The sequence below is a fragment of the Ursus maritimus genome, unplaced genomic scaffold, assembly GCF_017311325.1.
Source record: "Ursus maritimus isolate PB19 unplaced genomic scaffold, ASM1731132v1 scaffold_14, whole genome shotgun sequence".
Taxonomy (NCBI): Eukaryota; Metazoa; Chordata; class Mammalia; order Carnivora; family Ursidae; genus Ursus; species Ursus maritimus.
This window is the reverse complement of record NW_024423786.1, coordinates 48,804,646-48,830,368: the sequence shown is the minus strand read 5'-3', so window position 1 is coordinate 48,830,368 and position 25,723 is coordinate 48,804,646. Positions and strand designations below refer to the sequence as shown.

Sequence of the window (25,723 nt, the reverse complement as noted above, 5' to 3'; positions counted from 1 at the left end):
CGGCTCCGTGAGTGGCCTGGCGGCCTTACGGTTCAAAGCAGTGTCTTCGGAGAGAACAGGTTGCAGCCCACTGCCCAAGCAAGGTCGGCTCAAAGACGTGACCTCCGGCCCGCTGTCACTCAGGCGGGCGGGGGCGGGGCCTTGCGAACGGTCCAATCAGGAGAGTCGCCGGAACCGTACGTGCGGGCGGCGCTGTGGACGGCGGGGACTGTGTGCCGTCGCTGCTGTCCGTCCGAGGCTCGCATCACCTCTCGCTGTCCTGAAAGGCTTCGGGAGCTTCCGCCACATCCTCTGTGGCCGTGACCTCCGCTGGCCGCGGCAATCGTATGGTGGTCGACCCCGTACCCCAGAAAGCCAGCAATGGTGAGTGTGCGCACGCGGCGCGGGGCCGGGCTGGCTGCCGGGACCCCCGCGTCCTTTCCCGTCACTGCGTGGCCGCGTCTCCCTTAGACTGGGCGATGACCACGGGGAGGGTCATCAAAGGACAGTCATGCCTCGGTCTCCCGGGTTCGTGTGCGGGAGGTGCTGTGGTCTGTGGGGTCCCCAACCTTCTCTCCCGGGGGGGACCCAGTTTCCCCTCACTTTTCCAAACGTTTAGGGAGTAGGATCTCAAAGTCACGACCCTGTGCCCCCAGCCTAGCTCTTTATAGGACTGGCAATAAATGCCTAAATTTCCAGATCTTCCCCTGCATTTGGAAACGCCATCTTTCCTCTCCAGTTCATAGCATCATTATTAACTATTTGTTCTCCATGATGTGTTTCAAAGTACGCGGTATTTTATCATTTATTTACAGAGCCATGAATGGTTCTTTTTAAAGATTTATTCTTTTGGCCTGTGGATATTTTACATAAGAGGAGAGCCAAGAATAACCGCCTGGAATATGTCACATGAAATCCCTTGCCTCTCCTTCCAGGATCTTTCTTGAGCACCGGCATCCTATGGGAAGTCCTTTGGGTGGCGGTTCCTCTTTGGAGACTTCCCTGAGTGTGGTCTCCTGTCAGTATTGCCCCTGCCTGAGTTTGTGACTTTATTCAACTTCTTTAAGCCTGCGTTTTTCAGTGAAGTTAAAATGTATTTAACCAGTAGATCTCCAAAGTATAAAATTTTGTAAAGAGGCAAGAAAAGGGTGAATTTCAGGAAAAAAACATTCCATCATTACATTTATTAAAAATTTTGTTTCCTTTTTTTCCTCCTATGAGCGGGTATAGTAACACCCAGAGGTTTGGCCTTTTAGGTGATTTGAAATGCAGTATCAGGACTTAGACTTGCAGTACCTAGAAGTGTGTTCAATTATGATTGTTTCCAAACAGTTTCTTGCCATGTAACTAATAATTAACTGACATTTATATTTTTTGAAAGGAGTAGATATTTGTGTGTTGTTTGTTGAACTAGAAGAATCCTTACAATTTTCTTTCCTTTCTTACACATAAACACTGGATTTGAGTGATTTTGTCCAAACACTGAGCTTATCACTTTTAAAATATTAGTGGTGGTTCAGAGCAACTTGGTAGGAAGCAGAAGCCTGAGGTCAGTGTTTCTTAAGCCCGCCCCCCCGCCCTTGAGCCTGCGAAGGGAAGTACTTGAAAGCCCAGTTGGTTCTTCCTGGAGAGCCTCCCCCTGCAGGTGTCCTACGTGCTCAGACACCACAGAAGAAGCTGAGAGAAGCTGCAGAGCCAAGGAAAACTGGGAATGCCTGTGTACTTGTGTACTTGGAGGATGCGGTTAGAGAACGGGGCAGTGTTGCTCTTTCTGAGGTGGTAATTGTGGTTTCCTTGGGCCTGTTTCTAGACATAGCCTTGAGCTTCGCGTCTGCAGTGTACGTTCACTCAGAGTAATTTCATACATTGAAAAGTCTGTGAAGGTCTGGAGGTAGGGCTTCTGGACAAAGAGCTTGTGAATTGGGGAGTTCTTTTGAGTCAGATCCTTAAGTTGAATCTGGCCAGTAGTTTCCTAACTTGTGAGAATTGAACCATTATGCCCGGAGAGGTGTGTACGTAGCTCCCAGACTTCATTCCTATGGCTGCTCAAGTGTCGTCCCCCCGCCCAAACCTCTGCCCTGACTCTAGGGGTTGTTATCCCAGCAGGTGCAGCCTGGACCACAAGCTGGGAATATGAGTTTGCCTTCTGAAGTGTGGGGAAGCACGCTGCTTATCTTACCTGATTCACGTATTTGCATTCCTTTCCTTGTATGTGTTTGCGTATTGCAGCTCTTAACTTCAGGTAGCTTCCCTTAGCCATTTGTGATGCTGTTCTCTTGGTGAGAGCATGACGTTTTTAGTTCTTGGACTTTGAAAATATAGGTCGATTTAAAGATACAATGGAAGTAATGCAGAGAATCCTGGAACCAAACCGTTATTTGTTCCTTTAGGCAAAAGAGTCTCAAGATGTGAGATGGGGGTATTTGAGGTTCTCAGGTAGACTTTGCATTTTAGGTCGGTTTTTTTGTGTGTAGAGAGCTTTGGAAATTTGAATACTGTAATACTGTTAATGTTGAAGGCAAATTAATTCCTCTTTTAATTGATATGAAGAAAACTCAAAACTTGCATAAATCTTTGATAATTCCCTAGTGCATTGTAATAAGCTACTTAATAATCTTAACCCCTCAGTAAGAGTTGAAAGGAGAAACTACAGTGCCTTTTTTTTTTTTTTTTAAGATTTTATTTATTTATTTGACAGAGAGAGACAGCCAGCGAGAGAGGGACCACAGGCAGGGGGAGTGGGAGGGGAAGAAGCAGGCTTCCCAGCGGAGCAGGGAGCCCGATGTGGGGCTTGCTCCCACAGCCCTGGGATCATGACCTGAGCTGAAGGCAGATGCTTAACGACTCACCCAGGTGCCCCACTCTGGTGCCCTTTATTATGCAAAAAGACTTGAAATTTTTTCTTATGGGTTAAACTTTTATAAGTGTTCATGTTTTGCTTTGTTTTTAATATTTAGAGAGAGAGCACACACACTAGCAGGAGGAAGGGGCAGAAGGAGAGAGAGAGAGGGAGAGAGAGAGAAAATCTCAGACTCCCTGCTGAGCATGGAGCCCAACGCAGGGCTCAGTCCCACAACCTGGAGATCATGACCTGAACAGAAATCAAGAGCTGGACACTCAGCAGAGCGAGCCACCATCTAAGGATGAAATCTTAGAATGGTTTTCTATGTAGAAAAAAATTTTTCATTAAATTTTAAAAAGCAAAAGAAGGTCATTCAAAATAAAGAGTATTAAAAAGAAAAAATATGGTTTATATATATATATTACTGTTTACCTTAAATAATAATGTATGCAGGGGTTAGCAAAACTCTGTAAAATACCGTCTGAAGAGACCCACTGCCAGAACATGGTGGTCCACTCCAGAGCTCTCGCTTCAGGCACCCCCCAAAATGAGTGTTGATCATTTCTTGAGCACCCTATTAGTGTTTCTTTAAATGAAAACAAGCACTTGCAAATGCATGTTTTTCTTAACCATGATTTTCTTCTTGTATGAGCAATCAGGTTCCATATTTTGGGTGTTTGCTCACAGTTTAAGCCTCCTCCCTCCTTCTTTCTCTTATGCCTCCCACTTGGTCAAGCTGATGAGAAAATCTGAGTGATATCTCCTCTAGAGATGGCAAGAGATTCAAATCACACAGACCCCTGCTCTTGGGCAAGAATTCTTGCCCCAGCCACAATGAACCCCATACCAGGCTCTTTTCATTGCTTTCTGAAGCCATTTCAGAGCTGCTTGAGGGGCCAGCCCTGCCTTCCCCAGAGACCTTTATTATGTGATTTGAAAACCTTTTCCTACCATCTTGATATGTGCATGTGTGTCCCCATGCCACACTGACCTCAGTCTCAACATGGGAACCACATCTGCAGGTGACAATAATTGCTGGAACTGTGAGCCATGTCCAGACATGACTGCTATGCTGTGGGTCTGCTTCTCTCGCTCTGACTTGCTCACCTAATCTGATGTCTGATGGCACATGCTCTGCGGCTCTCGGGCTGGAGAGCTTGTGCTGTGACCTGTGCTACCTCGTGTTGCATGGGTGACCCTCCCGAGACTCAGTTCTGTGTTCAGCCTACCGAGTCAGCAGTTTACAGAATCCCTAGGCCTGTGGGAGCAGGAGTGTAAGATCGAGGCCCTCCTTAAAGTGGTCCTGGGTCAATGTGTTTGCTGGTCTATATCTGTGTTGGGGTGAAGCTGTGACAGGGGCTGGGTTGGCCCCACATACCTGAGGGTGGGGTGGCAGAAGGGACTCTATCCTATGCAAGACAGGGGGCCCCCTGGGTGGTCACTCCTGAAATAGCAGTCATTGAGTTAGAGAAAGAGAAGAGAGGGTGAATGGCAGCCAGTAGCTGGTGGGCTGAGTCCACACCCCTAAACCTAGGGACCCTTCAGTCCCTCTGCTGCCACCCCTGCCTCTACTGCAGCAAAGATCTGGAGCCTCGAGTTTAGGGGACGACACTCATGGTACCCCTGTGGCTCAGCAAAAAGATTAGTTCAAACTTGACTTAAGGCCAGGGTCCTCAAACCGTATAAAGCTCTCGCGGCACTGCTTTGAGGCTCTCTGGAGGAGCAAAATGTATAAATACCAGAGTAGAGGGGACACCCGCTCCCCTGAAGTATATCCAGTGATGGAAAACAAAACTGGAGAGGAAGCAAAAGAAAAAAGTGTTGAAACTGATGCAGAGAGGCTGGCTCTGAAGACCCAGAGGGGGTCCCACAGGACCAGCCAAGAGGATCCTTGGCTATGCACAGGCTAGGAAATCAAATGTAAGCCAGCAGGAAGTGAGAGCAGAGTTTATTGAAGATACAGAGAGAGCAGATTCAGATGGAGCGTCTGGGAGACTCAGAAAGGAAAAGGGGAATGAGTCTCGTCTTTGTTTGGGGTCTGGAGGTTTTAAAGAGCATTTTTTAAAAGATTTTATTTGACAGAGTGAGCTTGTGCACGCACAGCAGGGGGAGCAGCGGGCAGAGGAAGAAGCATGCTCCCTGCTGAGCGGGGAGCCTGATGCAGGACTCCATTCCAGAACCCTGGGATCATGACCTGAGCCGAAGGCAGATGCTTAACCAACTGAGCCACTAGGCGCCCCTTGGGTCTGGATTTTTATTGAGAATGGTGGTTTGTGTATATGTCCTCTCAGGCATCTGGGAACTGGTCCAATGAGCACAAGTGCTCTGCTGTCTTCCATATGTCACTTATGCCCTGGAGCCCGGTGTCCTGGCAGCACAGTATCTGGAAGAGGTATATGACGAACCCTCCAGGTCACTCCTTAGATGTTATCTATTGTGCTGCAAAACTCCAAAGAAATCATTAACTCCTTGATCTTTACAAGGAGGACATACATTAAGGCATGTGTAAGGGGGCGCCTGGGTGCCTAAGTGGGTAGGTTAAGCCACTGACTTTTGATCTCAGCTCAGATCTTCATCTCAGGGTCATGAGTTCAGGCCCTGTGATGGAGCCTACTTTAAAAAAAAAAAAAAAAAGGCAGGGGTACAGGTTCTAGCAAGAGTAGAAGCAGGAAAAAAAGCAAAGAAAAAAAAAACAGCATTTTTTTCATGAGGTCCCTTCAGTTTTCCTGTCTTAAACCCAAGGTCTGCAATTTGACCAATTGAAAATTCAACATATACTAAAAGAATTTCCACAACCAAAAAGATAAAAGTACACTCCTTGGTGCTTTGGGCCTTTACAGCATGGTTGCTGAATTAATTTTGCCATCTGCTATAATGCACTAATTTAGGAACCTTTATGCAGATAATCAGTACTACGGTTCAACTTGCAGTTAAAGTGGGGACCCCACTATGCTTAAGCAGGGTACCCCTGATAATCTTTAGGGAGTTGCTGAATATAATACAGAGGACAAATAAGCATGTCTCACTTGAACCATGAAAACCATGGTCTTACCTAAAAATCTCTCATGGTCTTAGTGTCCATTGTCTTTTTTTTTTTTCTTTATTTTAAAGATTTTATTTAGGGGCGCCTGGGTGGCACAGCGGTTAAGCGTCTGCCTTTGGCTCAGGGCGTGATCCCGGCGTTATGGGATCGAGCCCCACATCAGGCTCCTTCTCTATGAGCCTGCTTCTTCCTCTCCCACTCCCCCTGCTTGTGTTCCCTCTCTTGCTGGCTGTCTCTATCTCTGTCCAACAAATAAATAAAATCTTAAAAAAAAAAAAAAAGATTTCATTTATTATATGAGAGAGAGGGAGAGGGAGAAGCAGACTCCTCGCTGAGCAGAGAGCCCCATGCGGCACTCGGTCCCAGGACGCTGGGATCGTGGCCTGAGCCGAAGACAGACGCTTCACCAACTGAGCCACCCAGGCACCCCACACCTATTTTCTTCAAGTGTCCCATACTGAACAGAGAAAGGACGAACCTGATGTGTCATAAATTTCTCCCTCTCCTCCCCTCTCATGCTCTCTGTCACTATCTCTGTCCCTCTCACAAATAAATAAAATCTTAAAAAAAAAAAAACCTTTAACAAATTTTTAAATTTTGTTTTTGCCACTTCCAAATTATACTAACACAGTGGGACCCCACCGACCTTACTGCACCACCCCCAGTTAAATTACTTAATCTGACCCAATGTAAATTAAACAGGGCCTTCAAGGAATCAAAACCACTGGTTGAAAACCACCTTTTTAATGAAGAAGTGGTGATTCCCTCTGGTTCTCCTTTTAATAGCCTTGTTTGGCCTTTTCTTTAAATCTGGGAAGAATGAATGACACCTCAGAGTGGATTACTGCAACCTTGAGGCTGTGTTTGCACCAAAATAAATCTCGACTCCCAGTCCCCACCAGTATGCGAAATTACTGACTCCATCCATTCAACAGCAGATCAGTATCCTGCCGTCACAGATTTGACCAAGTCTGTTTTGTTCAGTGCCTATTTCACCAGCCTGTCGGGTGCAGTTGGCCTTTACCTCTGAAGTGACATGATCCACCTTTTCCTGGTGACCTTCAGGGAGCGTCCACACCACAGCCAGTGCACACAGTCTCTGCAGGTAGGATCTGAACGGCATCCACCTTGCTCCAGGAGCACAGGTATGACGTTGCACTGATGACATTCTCTGTTGAGGATATTTGGGACATAAAAATTTTGGTAAAAAGAGCTCATGGGGCGCCTGGGTCGCTCAGTCAATTAAGCGACTGCCTTCGGCTTAGATCATGATCCCAGGGTCCTGGGATCAAGTCCCACATTGGGCTCCTTGCTCAGCAGGGAGCCTGGTTCTCCCTCTCCTGCTCCCCCTGCTTGTGCTTGCTCTCTCTTACAAATAAATAAATAAATAAAATCATGTAAAAAAATTTTTTTTAAATAAAAAGAGCTCATAAAGGGGCGCCTGGGTGGCTCAGATGGTTGGGTATCTGCCTTCAGCTCAGGTCGTGATCTCCAGGTCCTGGGATCAAGCCCTGCATTGTGCTCCCAGCTCAGCGGGGAGTCTGCTTCTCCCTCTCCCTCTGCCTCTTCCCCTGTTTGTGCTGTCTGTTTCTCTCTCTTAAATGAATAAAAATAATTTTTTTTAAAGAGCCCATAAAAAGGGGATAGGCCATTACCATATATATGATGTGAGGCCCTGGCACCTTGTTTAAACTCTTAAAAATTGGGGCACCTGGGTGGCTCAGTGAAGTATCTGACTTTGGCTCAGGTCATGATCTCCGGGTCCTGGGATCAACCCCTGCATTGGGCTCCCTGCTCAAGGGGAGGTCTGCTTATCCCTCTTCCTCTGCCTTTGCCCATCTTCCTGCTTGTACTCTGTCTCTCTCTCAAAGAAATAAAATCTTTTTTAAAAAATTCTTTAAAATTATTTGGTAATCTGGAGCCCATTCCCTCCTTGACATGGTGAAGAAGTCACTATTGTCCCTCTCAGCAGCCACAGCACTGTCTAGATTCTTTTGGTGTTGGAGGCAACACATTCCTTGCTTAAAATTTTACTTGAGCCCATTGATGCTGTTACTTGGAAAATGGCCCGCCCTGAATAAGAACCCCTACAACAAAATGGGAAGGCTCTGGACTCTGGTCAAATTGCCACACAGCAGGCACACCTGTGAGCGCCCTCTGACACTGTTTCACAATAGAAGCTTCAGTGACCTCTTCTCATGCCTCCTGGGGTTGCCTGTGATGGCCTTAAGTTGTCCATAGGCTTCTGATGCAAGAATTGGCCCTAGGCCCCAAACTGTATGCCGTCAGTCAGTCGTCTGAGCACTGACCAGCAATAGCTTCAGCTATGTTTATAGACTCTTGGATGATTGTCTAAGAGACGCTCCTTCATGGTTAAGGAATTCTGGGACTCTCTCACCTCACAGATATCTCCAGCATATAAATCAAGGTAAGATTGGTCTCCACGTATACTAAGGTCTCAATGTAAGTCCTTGCCTGGACACCCCTTATCCACATCAGAGTTCCAGACACTACTGAGAGCGATGAAGGCACTCATTTCACTTCTCAGAACATACAGTGCTGGGCCCTCAAGAAGGCATTCAGTGGAAATTTCTGCTCTCCCACGTCTCGGGGTTTAGGCCTCATAGGGTACCATAATAAGTTATTGAAATAAATTCAAATCAATCGAATGAACAGTGGCTCTTTCAGTCGCCAGTCATCAGGGATGAATATTAATGCGTCTGTCTTCTTCTTTTTTTTTTCCTGATAGACTTCTTCACAGCAGTTTTAGGTTTACAGAAAACTTAATCAGAAAGTGCAGAGAGCAGGCACCTGGGTGGCTCAGTCATTTAAGTGTCTGCCTTCAGCTCAGGTCATGATCCCGGGGTCCTGGGATTGAGCCCCTCAGGGGCCTCCCTGCTCATCGGGGTTTCTGCTTCTCCCTCTGCCCCTCCCCCCACTCGTGTGTGCACACGCTCTCCCCCTCTCTCAGATGAATAAATAAAATTTTAAAAAGAAAAAATACAGAGTTCCCACATAACCCCCCGCCTTCGTATAGTTTGTCCTGTAGTTTGTATCGTGCAATCACTGTGCTACCGTTGTTATATTCAGTGAGCCAATATTGATGTAGTAAAGTCCTCGGTTTATAATGGCTAGACTCTGTGTTATACAGTCTCTGGGCATTAGCCACGTAAAATGATGTGTGTCTATCATTTCTGTATCATGTAGTATACTTCCACTTCCCTAAACATTCCCTGTCGTCCCATCTATTTATTCATTCCTCCTTCCCAGCCCCAAATCCCTGGCAACTGTAGCTTGTTTACCGTCTCATAGTTTTGTGCTTTCCGGAACTATGCTTGGAATCATAGAGTGTGTAGCCTTGTCGTAGTCTGCGTTCACTTAGCAATATGATTTTGAGGTTATTCCATGTCTTTTTGGCTTGATACCTTATTTCCTGTTATCACTGAATAATATTCCATCATATGGAGGTTCCACTGATTATTTTTCCACTCACCTGTTGGAAGATTACCTGTAAGTCTTGGCAATCATGGATAAAGCTCCTATAAACATTCATATGTAGATTTCTTTATGAAGTTTTTTTTATGAGTTTACAACTCATTTGAGGTAATAGGAAGGATGGTGATTGCTGGATAGTATGGTTAAAAACCAGTTTTTTAAGAACTGCCCATCTTCCAAGGTCAGCCATGAATGAAGACTCCTGTTGCCCCACAGCTTCACTATTATTTGGTATTTTTTTTCTCACTGTCTTGAATTTTAGCTATTGTAATAAATGTCTGGCTATATCTCATTCTGTCATCGCAATTTCTTTTTTTTTTTAAGATTTTATTTATTTGACGGAGAGAGACTGCCAGCGAGAGAGGGAACACAAGCAGGGGGAGTGGGAGAGGAAGAAGCAGGCTCCTAGCGGAGGAGCCTGATGTGGGGCTCGATCCCAGAACGCTGGGATCACGCCCTGAGCCGAAGGCAGCCGCTTAACGACTGTGCCCCCCAGGCACCCCTGTTATCGCAAGTTCTAATGACATGGCGTTGAGCATGTTTTGCTTAATTACCGTCTATCTTCTTTGGTGAGGTGTGTGTTAGGATCTTTTGCCCATTTTTAATTGTGTTGCTTGTCTTATTGTTGAATTTTAGGAGTTCTTTGGACATTTTAGATACTAGCCCTTTATCAGAGAAGTGTTTCATAAAGATTTCCTTCCAGTCTGTGGCTTCTGTTTTCCATCTCTTAACTTTCACAGAGCAGGTTTTCATTTTAATGAATCCAAACTCACTATTTTTTTTCTTTCATAGATCCTGATTTTGGTGTTCTATCTAAAAAATAATTACCAAACCCCAGATCACCTAGATTTTCTCCTATGTTATCTCCTGGGAGTTTTTTTATAAGATCTGTGAGTCCGTTTTGAGTTAATTTTTGTATAAGGTGTAAGCTCTGTGTCTAGATTTTTTTTCATGTGGATTCTACTTTTCCTGGCACTTTTTGTTGAAAAGACTGTTTTCCGTGTTGCACTGCCTTTGCCCCTTGTCAAAGATCGGGTGACTATATCTGTTTGGGTATATAGGAAAGCATAAATTTTGCTTTTGCATATTAACCATTTATCCTTCAGTCTTACTCTGCTCTTTTACTAGTTCAAAGGACTTTCCTTGTTATTGTGGATTATTTGACATTTGCTCCTTAGATAGTCATTTCATATGTGACAAAGAGTTTTCTTTTCTGCTTCCCATTCTGTATGCCTTTTATTTCTTTTTCTTGTCTCCTTATATTAGCTTTGATTCCTAGAGATAGCATCAGATTCCAAAGGTTGAGGTCTCAGTCCTGCAAGACTCACCTCAGGTGCCAGCTACAAGGCCAGGCTGTTACCTGTGCCTCTGACCTACAGATCAGAATTTCTGTCAACCCCCTTCAACTCAGCATGGCAGTCACAAGTCCAGGTTGTTACCTATTCTTCTGACTGGTGATAAATCAGAGGTGCCCACAACCTCCTCCTTGGCTCTAGTTTGATTAATGCTTAATTTGCTGGAGCGGCTCACGAACTCAGTGAAACATTGTGCTTGTGAGGTTGCCACTTACTATAAAAAGATATAACTCAGGAATGGCCAAATGGAAGAGGGATAAGGTGAGGCATGGGGAAAGGGCTCAGAGCTTCCATGTCCCCTGGATGCACCCCTATCCCAGCACCTCCCTGTACCCTCCAACCTGGAAGCTCTCCAACCCCACTCTTTTAGGTTTCTATGGAGATTGCATTACATAGGTGTGATTGGCCATTGATTCAACCTCCGGCCGCTGGATTCTCTCCCCTCCCTGCGGATCAGGGGTAGGACTGAAAGTTATAACTTTCTGATCACATGGTTGGCTCCTTTGGCAACCAGACCCCTTCCTTAGGTGCTTTCCAAAAGTCACCGCAATAACATAGCACCAGCCATTTTATCACTTCCAACACTTAGAAAACTCCAAGGTTTTGGGTAGTTTGTGAGGCAGGAACTATGGCAAAAGACCAAATATGTATGCAAAATATATTTGATCATCTGAATAAATGTATATTTCTTATAAATCACATGGTTGCAGTCTTCATGAATTTTCCATGTGAACTTGAGAAGAATATATATTCTCTTTGATAAAGTATCCCACAGTTTTCAATTAAATCCAGTGATGCCACTGTTCAGTTAAACTGTGACTTTTCTGATTTTCTTCCTGCTGGATCTAATTACCAATAGAGGGATGTTGAAGCGCTCAACTGTGATAGTGGATTCATCTGTTTCTTCTTGTGCTATTCTATCCATTTTCCCTCATGTATTTTGCCACATTATTCACATAAGCAGCATGGTTTGCTATGTCTCCTTGGAGACTTTTTTTTTTAAGAGAGTGCCGGAGTTGGGGGAGGGGGTTGGGGGAAGAACAGAGGGAGAGAGAGAGAAAGAATCCCAAGCAGGCTCCACGCCCAGCACAGAGCCCAGCACAGGGCTCAATCTCACAACCCTGAGACCATGACCTGAGCTGAAATCAAGAGTTGAGTGCTGAACCAACTGAGCCACCCAGGGGAAATACAAGGAAGACATTGGTCTTTGAGTGTGCTTCCTAGCAAAGATCTCCTAAAGCCCTTGGAATTTCCTGATAAGGGTGATAGAGCGTGTTTTGTTCTAATGAGGCGTTTCTTGGTGGGCTCCTACATAGCTTCAGGATGGGGATTGGACACCAGAAACACCAGGCCTTGATGGGAGGTTTAGAACTTTCAGCCCCGGGGCGCCTGGGTGGCACAGCGGTTAAGCGTCTGCCTTTGGCTCAGGGCGTGATCCCGGCGATCTGGGATCGAGCCCCACATCAGGCTCTTCTGCTATGAGCCTGCTTCTTCCTCTCCCACTCCCCCTGCTTGTGTTCCCTCTCTCGCTGGCTGTCTCTCTCTCTGTCAAATAAATAAATAAAATCTTTAAAAAAAAAAAAAAAAGAACTTTCAGCCCCAATTTCCAGCCTCTGGAGAGGGAAGAGTGGCTGGAGATTTAAAGTTAATCACCAAAGGCCTTGAGTTAATCACTTCTGCCTACATAATGAAACTTCTTTCAAAACCCTTACAGGTGGGATTTCGAGAACTTCCAGGTTGGTGAACACATGAAGGTGCTGGAGGTGGGGAGAGGTGAGGGACAGCTTGTGCGGAGAGAACACGGAAGCTCCAAATGTTCCTGCCCCCTCACCCCTGCTCCCATTCCTTTCCCTGTGTATCTCTTCCATTGGACTGTTCCTAAGTTGTATCTCGTCATAAACCAATAATTTTAAGTCAGTTGCTTTCTTGAGTTCTCAGAATTGTTTTAACAAATTACCAAACCTCAGGGGGTTTCAAAGGCATCTCTGGATTTGTAGGCAGCTGGCTGGAAATGTCAGTAGACAAGGCGCCCTGTTAATGGCTGGCATCTGAAGTGGGGCAGCTTTGTTGTAGGGAGCACTCCATCTGCAAATCTGACGCTAAGTCTGGGTAGTGTTAGTATTGAGTTGAACAACTGGACACATAATGGGTGAATCAGAGTTGGATCAGTGGCGTTAGAGGAAACACCATATACTTAGGAAGAAAAATCCTGTCACTGTCGCAAGTGTTTTTCTGTCCTCCACCTCCTCAGGTCAGTCAGGCTCCAAGAAAATCCCAATCGTGCTCTCATAAAATAGATCTTGAGAGAACAGGCCTTCTTAAGAACAGAATGTTCTGGACATATTTTTAAATGGCTACTTTTCTGTCTCTCTGATTTTGGAAACAGTAGTTTCCCTGTGACCTCAGTTCTCTGATGGATCTAAGAAGAGTTGTTGATTTCAGTGGGTTTTTTTTCTTATGAGGACAGGAATGCCAGCATCTAAACTCCTTATATGTCTGACCAGAAACCAGGAGTCTCTGATGTTTTTTGATGTTTGTCTGCTGAGCTTTAAGTCTTCATCCCTCCTTTCCTCCCCTTGCACTCCACCTCTGCACCAGGGGACAAGACAGCCTGGCTATTCACTGCTTTGGCACTGGCAAGGTATTCAGTTCACTGAAGGCCCTGCCCCTGTACCCGAGGTCTCACCCTAACCCACTCCCAAACCTCAATTAAAAAACCCAACCAGCCCTTTCCTTGCTCTCTCAAGGCATTTCCCACCCGCTTGAGAGGCCTGCCCTTCCCTGCCCTCCCTGGACACTTGCATTATGGAAGAAACCCTTTCATGCCCTCTTGACATGTGTGTGTTTTCCGTCAGGACATCGGACTCACATCTTGGGTGGGAGCCCACCTTCCTGTGCAGGTAACTGTGAGAGTTACAGAAAAGGTAACCTGGTGTTTATATTGCAGTGCATTTTACTTAATTATTCAGTTGATAAATCCTTCACATCTTTCCATACCAGTACGTGTCACCCTTTGTTTTTAAGAGGTATGTAACCAATTCTCTCAAAATAAACACTTGTTACCAGTTTTTGTGCCAAAATCTGTGAACTAGAATTCAGATTTCCACATTACAGGACAAAAAATAAAAATTGCATACTTCCCCAAACTTAGTTCCTTAAATTTGTATCATCAAATACATTCAGAAACTGATATACATATGCTTTATGAGAAGATTTTGTGGTGATAACAGTATAAACATCTTTGTAATCATCGAGATTTGTAAGTGGGCATTGGGCAGTTGTCTGTCTCCTGAGGTTCCTGACCTGGCTTGTCTCCATCCTGCACCATGTATGACCTCTAACTGAGTCTTTATTCATAACCCTTACCATCTTTTTTTCCCCCCCACTAAATGGTATTCTTTTAGTTTTACCTTTAAATAAATGAGTATAGGGGCATCTGGGTTGCTCAGATGGTTGGATGTCTGCCTTCGGCTTGGGTCATGGTCCCTGGGGTCTTGGGATCGAGCCCCTCGTCAGGCATCCTGCTTGGCAGGGAGCCGCCTTCTTCCTCTTCCTCTACTGTTTCCCCTGCTTGTGCTCTCTCGCTCTCTGTCATATAAATAAAAATCTAAATGAATGAATGAATGAATGGATATGAAATTACATTCAAAATGTGTTTTGGTTGGTTCTTTGCAACAGTAGGTTTTATAAATGCTTGTATCTTGAGGCTGCAGGCCATCCAAGTTATTCATCCATTGCTATGGTTACTGTATTTGGGCTTTTCAAATTTAATTTTTACTCTCGTTAAAAATACAGCCTCTGGGGCACCTGGGTGGCTCAGTTGGTTAAGCGCCTGCCTTCAGCTCAGGTAGTGATCCCGGGCTCCTGGGATCGAGACCCAGGTCAGGCTCCCTGCTCAGCGGGGAGCCTGCTTTTCCCTCTCCTGCTCTCCCTGCTAGTGCTTTCTCTGTGTGTGTATCAAATAAATAATAAAAATTTTAAAAAATACAGCTTTCATTCTTGTATCAGACTCCCAGTGCAAATACACAATAAATTCTCTGGACATTGGAGAAAAATTGTAGATCGTGATCAAGTTCAAATTGACAAGAAATGGCAATGGAGCATATCAGTTGATGGTTTCCTCCACTCATGCATATTCATGTATTTGTTGACTGGTCATCAACACAGGGCATTATTAAATTGACTAATTTTTGTCCTAATCAGTATGAAATATAATATGCTTGGTCTTTTTTTTTTTCTTATTACTTAGCAGATGGACTTTTTTTTTTAAGATTTAGAGAGAGAGAGAGAGAGATGGCACAAGCTGGAGGGAGAATCCCAAGCAGACTCTGCACTGAGCGTGGAGCCCTGTACAGGGCTCAGTCCCACGACCCCGAGATCTCTACCTGAGCCAAAACCAAGAGTCAGACGCTTAGCCCACTGTACCACTGAGGCGCCCCCAGATGGACATTTATTTCATATGTGGTCTTTCATCTTCTGTTAAATATGTTTTGATTATTTTCTAATTTTTAAACTGTATGTTCAGTCTTACTCTACACACTTTTTTTTTTAAGATTTTATCCATTTGACAGAGCATGAGCAGGGGGAGCAGCAGGCAGAGGGAAAAGCAGACTCCCCACTGAGCAAGAGCCTGACATGGGGCTTGATCCCAGGATCCTGGGATCATGACCTGAGCCGAAGGCAGACAGCCAACCAACTGAGCCGCCCAGGCACCCCCTAAGTCTTTAATATTACATGTTATTACAGATATTTTCTTCTACCTTGTTTTTTAATTTCCTCAGTTTGATTGTGAATTGCTCAGTCTCTTGTTTCAGGTCACTTTTTCCCTCATATGAGAAAATTCCCCCTATTTTTGGATCAATGAAGCATGTATCTATGACTTCCACAGGTGTCCTAGTTTTATCTTTCGCATTTAAATCTACAATGAACTGGCTATTTTCCATGGAATAGAAGTGCATACAATACATTTTTCCAGTTTGTCTTTGCCCCATGTGTTGAAAGGGTTTCTGATGTCTGCCACTCCTCTACAGTGCCTGATCTGTCCTTGGCCAACTTCGGTATTTACTGCTGGCCCATGGAAGGCACTTTTCCCTTCCCGTGGTCTTTCTCTCTGCTAATACTATGCTGTCTGGAATGCTATAGTTTGAAAATCTTTGATGTAGATGAGGCAAGCCGCCCCTTTGTTCTCTGGAAGACCTTGACTTTTTTTTTTTTTTTTTTTTTTTTTTGGCATTTGTTCCTCATATTAGGTTTGGAGGAATAGTTTTTGTTGACCCCTAAAAAATCTGTTTTGGGGATTGATGGGATTTTATAAAAATACATTTTGGGAAAGGAAACATTTGGGAAATGGAGTTATTTCTAAGAACGTGTACCATATTTTTCACTTTTTTCATTCTCCTTTGATACTCAATAAAAATTTAAATATTTTCGGATGCCTGGGTGGCTCAGTCGGTTAAGCATCTGCCTTCGGTTCAGGTCATGATCCCAGGGTCCTGGGGTCAAGACCCACATCAGGCTCCCTGCTCAGCGGGGAGCCTGCTTCTCCCTCTGCCTTTGCCTGCTGTTCCCCTGCTTGTGCATGCACTCTCCCCACCCCCGTCAAATAAATAAATAAATAAAATCTTTTTAAAATTTAAATCTTTTTCTATTAGAATCATTAATATCAGTCATTAGTCTTGTTTAGTATTTAATTACATTTGTTTGGGGGGGGGCTGGCTGGCTCAGTTGGAAGAGCATGTGCCTCTTAATCCCAGGTCATGAGTTTGAGTCCCACATTGGGTGTAGAGATTACTTAAAAATAAGTAAACTTTAAAAATATATATAAGTGAATTTATTCTGGAGGAAACCAGATACAAGCTCCAAGGAGATATTATCTCCTATTATAATCCATAGGATGGGTTCAGTTCCCCAAGTAACAAATTGTGACAACACATGTAAAATATTGCCTTCCCGGGAAGCCCATCTAGGGACGCAGTGCCTAGGTCACATAGGCACCCTCTGCTGCGCATAACGAAAGTTCAGACTCTCAGAACGAAACCTAGAGTTTGGGATATTACCCTAGTCTTTGCATAAACAGTTTAGGCACACTGAGTCACTCTCATCAGGTTGGTGGGGTCCCTCCTACATCTTGGCTCTCAGATACCAGCGAAGGACAAATACTGTGAGCAGGCATCCGTAAGGATCAGCAGTCTCGAGCCTGCTAGTAGTGTTCACCCTCTTCTGCACACTAGGTAGTAGGACACCGTTAGGAGCAGGGGCTGCAGGCCCGCCGTAGAAAGAGGCATTAGAGCCAACGCAGGGAGCTCATTTTACTCCGTGGATCTACCAAGAAGTCTGGGTTTCCTATTCTGTTTTCTTAACCAAATGGGCAAATCCTGCCATCCAGATGACTCCGTGGGAGCCTTTTCTCTATCAGCTGCATGTGGACATCAGTGGGTTAACGATCTTTTTCAGAGACCAGCATTTAGGAGAATGAATTAGCTGAGGGATATCTATGCCCAGAGGTTAGGCAGTCGTACTCCTGAGCCCCACGTGAGGGCACAGAAGTGAGAGAAATGGAAGGGCAGCCTCTAGGGCCGCTGGTTGAAAATCACTGCCTCCTGAAACTGGAGAAGGGAAGTTTTATGTTCTTTTAGAGGAAAACACTGCTGAACCCTTTGTGTGCTTTATGACAGTGGGTGCATTCATCACCAAACCATTGTGGCTTTCAAATGAACTTCCTTGAAAATTGCAATTTTTATCCAGTTCCTCATCTCAGCAAGGCCTGAGGTACACTGTTATGGTTCTGCCACGAAGAGCTCTTCTAGCATCTTATCATCCCAGTAGATGTGCGTGTGTGTGCTAAAAATTGGTGAGCAGCAGCTCTGAGGCCCAAACTGTAGGGATTTTGTGTAGTTCTAAGTTGTGGTGCCGTTTTTATGCCTGAGCTGTAATTTCTGAATAACTCCCTAGCCTCATGAAGTGGGACAAATAGAAAGGAGTAACTGAATCTCTGACAAATTTTTTATAGAAAGGTTAAAATTAATACTGTCTACCAGATGTTTTCATTCAGCCGGCTGCATATGACTACTACTAATGGCCTGGAGCACGTCAGGACAATATGGATGGCTAGCTGGTCCTGATTATAAAATGGATTCCCCCGGGCCTTCTGGCCTTACGTGTTTGGCAATGGAAATAGAAGGAAAAGCTCCCAGTGTTTCACTGTGTTTTTATTCGTTAAAACTTCATGTGGATGTGATCCTGTGCTTCATGGAGTGCTGCCTGATATGGTGGAAGGTAATGAGGAAGGAGCTGAGTTTTTCCTCACAAGGAATTGATGGTCTTAAAATGGAAATGTTTCTTTCATTTGCGTATCATTTCTCTCATTCTCTAACGCGCTTGGGACTCTACCATTAGAGAGCAATGAGACTTGAAGTGAACATAGTAAAAAAGTAGAAATAATTTTCGTGTGTTCATGATACTCCTAAATTTATGAGGAAATGATTACGTATAGAGAGTGAGAATTCTGATGACCAAGTCATAGAACATTTTGAGTTTACAGAATCGTGTGAACTTCATATGAATTGACTATAGATTCCTAGTGCCGTCTCATCCATCCTCCTCTGCACATATGTGGGATGTTTTAGGACCCAGTGGCCTTTGAGGATGTGGCTGTAAACTTTACCCTGGAGGAATGGGCTCTGCTGGATCCTTCACAGAAGAAACTCTACAGAGATGTGATGCGGGAAACCTTGAGGAACCTGGCCTCAATAGGTAAGGATGACACCTTACCTTCACCTTGTCAATTAGAGGACAAGTATTTCTTGACCATCAGTGTTCCTTGATTTGGAATGGGGAAAAGGAATACTTTGGTAAATCAGGCATGGTCAGAGCCCATCATGGACTTGTAATGTAATAATTCTTCTATAATTTATTGCTTTTTTCTGGGTTTCATTGTAGGGAAAAAATGGAAAGACCATAACATTGAAGATCAGTACAAAAACCAGGGAAGAAAACTAAGGTGAGTTGCATTCACAGTGGAAAGCAGTGTCCGAGGAAATCTTTGTATGTTATGAAAATTGAAAAGCAAGCAGACAGAAGACAGCCCAGCTTCAGATATATTTTCTTCTAGAAAATTTTCACCAAAAGTGTTTTCTTAAATGTGGCAAATCATCAGTGTTTGCAAAATAGTTCATTTGGAAATATTGTTCAGAAACTATATGACTCTCACTGTTTTCATATAATAGTTACAAGGTTGAGCCCTCTTGCAGAATACTCATTTTCAAACAATTCAGACAGGACAGAAAAACATACTCTTTACCTATATGTAAATGATAACAATGTAATTCTAGTATTTAGAATACTATATAGATAGGAAATCACAAATTAATATGCTTCTGGTTTTTGTGGTTTTTTTTTTAGAAGTCATATGGTAGAGACGCTCTGTCAAAGTAAAGAAGGTAGTCAATGTGGAGGAAACTTCAGTCCTATCCCAAATCTTAATCTGAACAAGAAAACTCCCGCTGAAGTAAAACCATGGGAATGCAGTGTGTGTGGAAAAGTCTTCATGCGCCATTCATCCCTTAATAGGCATAAGAGATCTCACACTTCACCTAAACCATACAAGTATCAGGAATATGGAAAAAAGCCTTATAAATGTAAAGAATGTGGAAAAGCTTTCAGTTATCTCCAACCTTTTCAAAAACATGAAAGAAATCACAGTGTAGAGAAATCTTATAAATGTAAGGAATGTGGGAAATCTTTTAGATATCGCCAGTCTGTTCGAAAACATGAAAGGACTCACACTGGAGAGAAACCCTATCAGTGTAAACAATGTGGTAAAGCCTTTAGATATCATCAAACCTTTCAGACACATGAAAGGACTCACACTGGAGAGAAGCCCTATCAATGTAAGCAATGTGGTAAAGCCCTCAGTTGTCCCAGTTCCTTTCGAAGTCATGAAAGAACTCATACAGGGGAGAAACCCTATGAGTGTAAAAAGTGTGGTAAAGCCTTCAGTTGTCCCAGTTCTCTTCGAAAACATGAAAGAACTCACACTGGAGAGAAACCCTATGACTGTAAGGAATGTGGGAAAGCCTTCATCTCTCTTGGAAGCTTTCAAAGACATATGATAACACATACTGGAGTTGGACCATACAAATGTAAGGAATGTGGGAAAGCATTCAGTTGTCCCAGTTCTTATCGAATACATGAAAGATCTCACACTGGAGAAAAACCCTATGAATGTAAGCAATGTGGTAGAGCCTTTAGTTGTTCTAGTTCCTTTCGAACACATGAAAGGACTCACACTGGAGAGAAACCCTATCAATGTAAAGAATGTGGAAAAGCCTTCCATTGGCTGACCACTTTCCAAGTGCATGTGAGAACTCACACTGGAGAAAAACCCTATATATGTAAGCAATGTGGTAAAGCCCTCAGTTGTCCCACTTCCTTTCGAAGACATGAAAGAACTCACACTGCAGAGAAACCCTATGAATGTAAACAGTGTGGGAAGACCTTCAGTTCTCCTCTAGGTTTGCAGATACATGGAAGAACTCACACTGGAGAGAAACCCTATAAATGTGAGGAATGTGGGAAAGCATTTGTTTCTCTCACAAGTTTTCGAAGACACATGATGACACACACTGGAGACGGACCTTATAAATGTAAGGAGTGTGGGAAAGCCTTCAATTGTCCCAGTTCATTTCGAATACATGAAAGGACTCACACAGGAGAGAAACCCTATGAATGTAAGATATGTGGTAAAGCCTTCAGTTGTTCAAGTTATGTTCAAGTACATGAAAGAACTCACACTGGAGAGAAGCCCTATGAGTGTAAGGAATGTGGGAAAGCTTTTATTTATCGTACAACCTTCCGAGGACACATGAGAGTGCACACTGGAGAGAAACCATACAAATGTAAAGAATGTGGGAAAGCTTTCAGTCGACCTAGTTCGTTTAGAAGCCATGAAAGAATTCACACTGGAGAGAAACTTCTTGAATGTAAACATTGTGGGAAAGCCTTCAATTGGCCCACATCCTTACATAAACATGTGATGAGAATGCACAGTAGATAGGTAAATTATAACTGAAAAACACAGGAGAGTTTTCAGTCTTGACAAATACAAAGTCATGTAAAAACACCACTGGAGAGAGATGCCATGAATGTAAGTAATAGGGGGAAAGTCTGATACAAATTAAATCAAGCATAATAACTCCAGAGAATTCACTACATGAAAGAAATGCTTCAAAAGTTAAAAATAATGAATTTCATTCTGGAACTCAGTCTCTGGACTATGGCTTCCAGTCGTTGCTTTTTAGCTGAACATTGAGTTGAGACAAGTCTGTAAGCACTGTTTAAGCAATAGTACATAAGCTTAGTAGGTTAGCGTTTTTCCTTGAATCAGCTTATAAAATTTTTGTCTTTCCATTTTGAAGTCTGTTGGATCTATGGGTGAGTTAAAGTGTATTTCTAATATGTAAGGAGGGTTAATTTTTATATAATTTTTTAATTGTTCAGTAAGTGAAGGGGCCATGGAAAAATGACATTTTGGTATTTGTTGGGATTTTCTTATTGACCTCATGTCACAGGTACTGGATATTCCCTACCCATTATAAATATTCCTCCTTTCGTATGAGAAAAGGTTTCTTTCTTTTTCTTTCATCAAAGAGCCTTATTTTCCTAGCTAATATAGTTAGCATAAATTTGTAAGTATGCAGAGTTTATCATAGAGTATTATCTTATTAGAACTGCTATTTACATATTTTCCCTTTACTCTTTCTCATCTCTTCTGTGATTTGGATACTAAACTTTAAGAGACCTGTGATCAGACACAAAAATGTAGAATTGGATATGGCTCTCCGGGAATGTGTTAGGTCAACATGGGTAATGTTTTGACCTAATTTTCTAGAGTCTGTTCTCTTTACAGTTTCATGTTAGAATTCACTAAGAGCCTCACTTGCATGAGATTTGGAAGGCAGAAGGGAAGAAGTTCTTAGTTTTTAGAGTCACAGTACAGGCAGTGATAGAGACCATAGGAGTTTTGCATACATCTTCCAGCCCATTTTGCTGATTCTTTGCCCTGTCAGTCAAGAGTATCTTTGAATACCACCACCAACTACTTGACTTCCATTTTCTCAGAGCTGTAGGTTTCCACAGGTGCCTCCACAAGTTCCACAGCAAAGATTGATGCCATTTGGATTTTCCTGCAAGCCATCATGTGTCCACCAGGCAGCAAATTTAGGCTGTCATGGTTGAGAATGTTCTTTAAAGCGCTGACTTCCCTCTTCTCTGGATTGTATTTGTTTAAGGTCTAATACATGTAGTAAGCATCTTGTTCTATTAATACTCCTAAGGACTGTGGACTCCTCATTCCACCAACACAGCTACAGTGATACAGTCAAAAGAAACCATGTGGTAGTTTGTTCCTCTACTGCACTGTATGGTGACTTCTATGACCCAGTCCTTTCTTGTGAGACTAAGCACCTTCCTCTTACACAGCGAGATTGTGGGTATTTCTAATTACAACTGAACCTAATTCTTCAGTACATTTTCAATTATGTTTTTATGTGATTTACAGTTTTTTTTTATCAAACCAGTGTTTCTGTACATGTTCCTTTAAAGTGTTTTATTAACTGTTATATACTAACAAATATTATTTTCTCCCATTTCCTGATAGGATATATTAAAACATCCCATTGCAGTTGTGGATTTTTCAACTTGTAATTTCATCATCATTTTACATTCTGAGTCAATATCATCATGTGCATACAAGTTTAAGTATTTTTTCCTCAATTTTTAAAATTCTGTACTTACAATTTTTATAATTAAACAAATTTCTCATCATTCTTAATTCCAAAAACTTACATCATGGTTTTGTCAGTGCCTTCTTGCCAAAGACTTCCAGAATGACATCTGTAGTCAAGAGAGAGGTGGAATGAATTGTGGTAATAAAGATGACCACAAACCATAAATAACAATGGATATCAGACACCTGGCTGGCTCAGTCTGTGGACCATGTTATTCTTGATCTCGGGATTGTGAGCTTGAGCCCCACATCGGGTGTAGAGATTACTTTTAAAAAATAAGTAAAAGGGGGGCGCCTGGGTGGCACAGCGGTTAAGCGTCTGCCTTCGGCTCAGGGCATGATCCCGGCGTTACGGGATCAAGCCCCACGTCAGGCTCCTCCACTATGGGCCTGCTTCTTCCTCTCCCACTCCCCCTGCTTGTGTTCCCTCTCTCGCTGGCTGTCTCTATCTCTGTCAAATAAATAAATAAAATCTTTAAAAAAAAAAATAAAAGGGGCGCCTGGGTGGCTCAGTCAGTTAAGCGTCTGCCTTTGGCTCAGGGTCCTGGGATCGAGGCCCACGTCAGGCTCCTTGCTCAGCAGAGAGTCTGCTTCTCCCTCTCCATCTGCCCTCCTCCCCACTTGTGCCCGTGTGCGCTCTCTCTCTGTCTCAAATAAATAAAATCTTAAGTAAAACCTTTTTTTAAAGATTTATTTATTTTATTTTAGAGAGCATATGAGTGGGGAAGGGGCAAATGGAGAGAATCTTCAAGCAGACTCCCAGCTGAGTGCAGACCCCAACCCAGGGTTTGAGCCCATGACCTGTAAGATCATGACCTGAGCCAAAACCAAGTCAGATGCTTAACCGGCTGAGTCACCCAGGTGCCCCCAAAATATGTAAATTAAAAAAAAATGAATTGTATCAGTGTGAAGTTGCTCAAAAAGTTGAGGATTTGGACTTGTGAGACTCCTACAGAAATTAATACATTTAAAAGCAGACATGTAAAAATAATTTTTTAAAAAAATAAAAATAAAAGCAGATATGTATACAGGGGAATTGCAGGGGGAGGGGAGGAAGCACATCCACAGACCCAGGAAAGACCCATGCCCAGAAAAGGGCTGAGAATACCTCAAGTCTTCGTGCTAGGCTGGTAGTGGAAGTCTTTCTGTGCATGGAGCCAGTCTGCAAAGAGTAGGCAACACGTGGCTGTTTTTTTCAAATGCCCAAATTTCAAGAAAAGATCACAAGGCATACAAAGATACTTGAAAACATGGCCCAGTCAACCAAATTAAATCATAAATCTCCAGAAACCAATCTTAACAAAACACAGGATTCAGATTTAGTAGACAAAGAATTTTAAATAATACTCTTGGGGCACCTGAGTGGCTCAGTTGGTTAAGCATCCAACTCTTGATTTTGGCTCAGGTCATGATTTCAGGGTTGTGAGATCAAGCCCCAGGTCAGACTCCGTGCTGCACATGGAGCCTGCTTCAGATTGTCTCTCTCCCTCTGCCCCTCCCCCAACTCAAGCACTGCATGGTCTCTAGATAATAAATAATACTCTTAAAGGGCTTAAGAGGAAAATAAAGTCAGGAGAAGATTCATAGATGAAGAAATTGAGAACATCAAAGAGAAAATATTTTTAAGATAATTGAAAAAAGTCACTAGAGGGATCAAAAGCAGATTTGAATATGCAGAAGAAACAATCTGTGAACTTGAAAACAGGTCATTTGAAATGATAAGTCTGAGGAGCAGAGAAAAAAAACAAAGTAAGCGAAGGAACTTCTGGAATACGATTAAACCAACCAATATGAACATTATGGGAGTCCCAGAAGGAGAAAAGGGAGAGGAAGGGGCAGAGAATTGATTTGAAGCAACAGTGGTGGAATATCCTCCTTTCTCTGTCTTCTCGGTCTGATCTTCCCATCATGCATATGTTTTTGTACTTAGTATTCCACATTTTCCAAAGGCTCTTCTCATATTTCTTCACTCTTTCTTTAGATTGCATAATCTCTCTCCATCTATAAATTCTTGTTGATAATGTGACATCATTATCATACCCTCCTTTACTTCTTTAAATATGGATTCCCTTAGATCTTTGAGCATATTTGTAATGACTGCCCTGAAGTCTTTGTTAAGTCTGTCATCTAGACCATCTCACAGGCAGGTGTCTGCCTTTTTTCTGTTTGTAAGTCAGTCCTTTCCATTTATTTGCATGTATTATGCATTTTCAGTTGAAAATTTGACATTCTAGATCATATACTTTTCAGGGCTGCTTGTTGGTTTTGTTTTGTGACTAGCTGACTGACATTTTGGTGAAATCTTTTTTTTTCCACATGTGAGCCTCCGATGTTGCTCTCCAGAGAGCACAGCCTGGGGCTTGCTTACAGTCACAGTGGGATGACTGGTTTTGACAGCCTCTCTCATTGACTGTCTCTTTCCCTGATCACACTGTTAGGGCAGACTGGTTGCTTTATTAACAGTAGCCTGGGACATCAACTGCTCCAGAACCTGATCCAATTTCATTCCTGCCCATTTGAGGAAGTAGTTTTCAAGGCCAGGGTTTGAGGTTTGTTCTAATCCCAAGACGGCTTTCCTTATCTGTCTCTTTCCCTGGTTCTCTAGTAAACTAGCTGGCCTACTGGCTTCATATATTGATCTCATGAAGCTACTCGCCTCCTCTTCGTGGCTTGCCATCAAAACCTCCACTGTCTTGAAGAGGACCTTTAGTCTTGAACCTCCACCCATTTGTTTCACATAAAGTTAACCCTTTTGGAGAGAGCTTCGGAGCTGTCTGCCCTTAGGAACTGCCTCTGCTTGTGAACAAAATCCTTGCGCCACAGCTCTGGAATGATGGGTGGGCTCATTGGCCTGCCTTTCTCTGAATAACCCACCCTCCCCCCTTTTTTGGAAAGCTTATATTTATCTGAGAGAGAGCACGAGTAGGGGGAGGGTCAGAGGGACAAGCTGACTCCACACTGAGTGCAGGAGCCCAGCTCAGGGCTGGATCCCAGGACCCTGAGATCAAAACCTGAGCCAAAGTCAGACGCATAACCGGCTGAGCTCCTGAATAACCCCCTTTTAGGAGAAAGACACTAGGTGTGGGTGGCAGCCTCTTCTTGACTGGCCTCTTGGCATAGAACTTCTGCCCTATGAATGAGCTAGGGAGAGGGCAGTCGGGGCTCCAGTGTTCTGAACATGCTATGTCTGAAGTGGGGTCTCCACTCCTCTCAGTGGCAGCCAG

The 25,723-nt window shown here is 43.4% G+C and overlaps 1 protein-coding gene across 3 annotated transcripts; it reads left to right on the top strand.

Moving 5' to 3' along the window:
• Window positions 1–211: 211 nt before the first annotated feature.
• LOC103682160 (zinc finger protein 791) lies at window positions 212–22,476 on the top strand. Of its 3 annotated transcripts, XM_040629273.1 has the most exons (5): window positions 212–363; window positions 6,849–6,969; window positions 18,340–18,466; window positions 18,653–18,713; window positions 19,115–22,476. In XM_040629273.1, exons 2-5 carry the CDS (start codon window positions 6,901–6,903, stop codon window positions 20,766–20,768), a joined length of 1,911 nt encoding a protein of 636 aa, XP_040485207.1. In that variant the 5' UTR covers window positions 212–363; window positions 6,849–6,900; the 3' UTR covers window positions 20,769–22,476. The 3 variants fall into 3 exon arrangements, with proteins under 3 accessions (XP_040485207.1, XP_040485208.1, XP_040485209.1); XM_040629274.1 differs by lacking the exon at window positions 6,849–6,969; XM_040629275.1 differs by lacking the exon at window positions 6,849–6,969 and having other exon boundaries at window positions 18,287–18,466.
• The last annotated feature ends 3,247 nt before the right edge of the window (window positions 22,477–25,723 follow it).

Bases quoted from the DNA above. Each gene is read 5' to 3' on its own strand.
- LOC103682160 (XM_040629273.1), top strand. From the start codon at position 6,901: ATGATCCACCTTTTCCTGGTGACCTTCAGGGAGCGTCCACACCACAGC. The intron at 6,970-18,339 runs GTAGGATCTGAA...GGGATGTTTTAG, and splicing joins AGTGCACACAGTCTCTGCAG to GACCCAGTGGCCTTTGAGGA. The intron at 18,467-18,652 runs GTAAGGATGACA...GTTTCATTGTAG, and splicing joins GAGGAACCTGGCCTCAATAG to GGAAAAAATGGAAAGACCAT.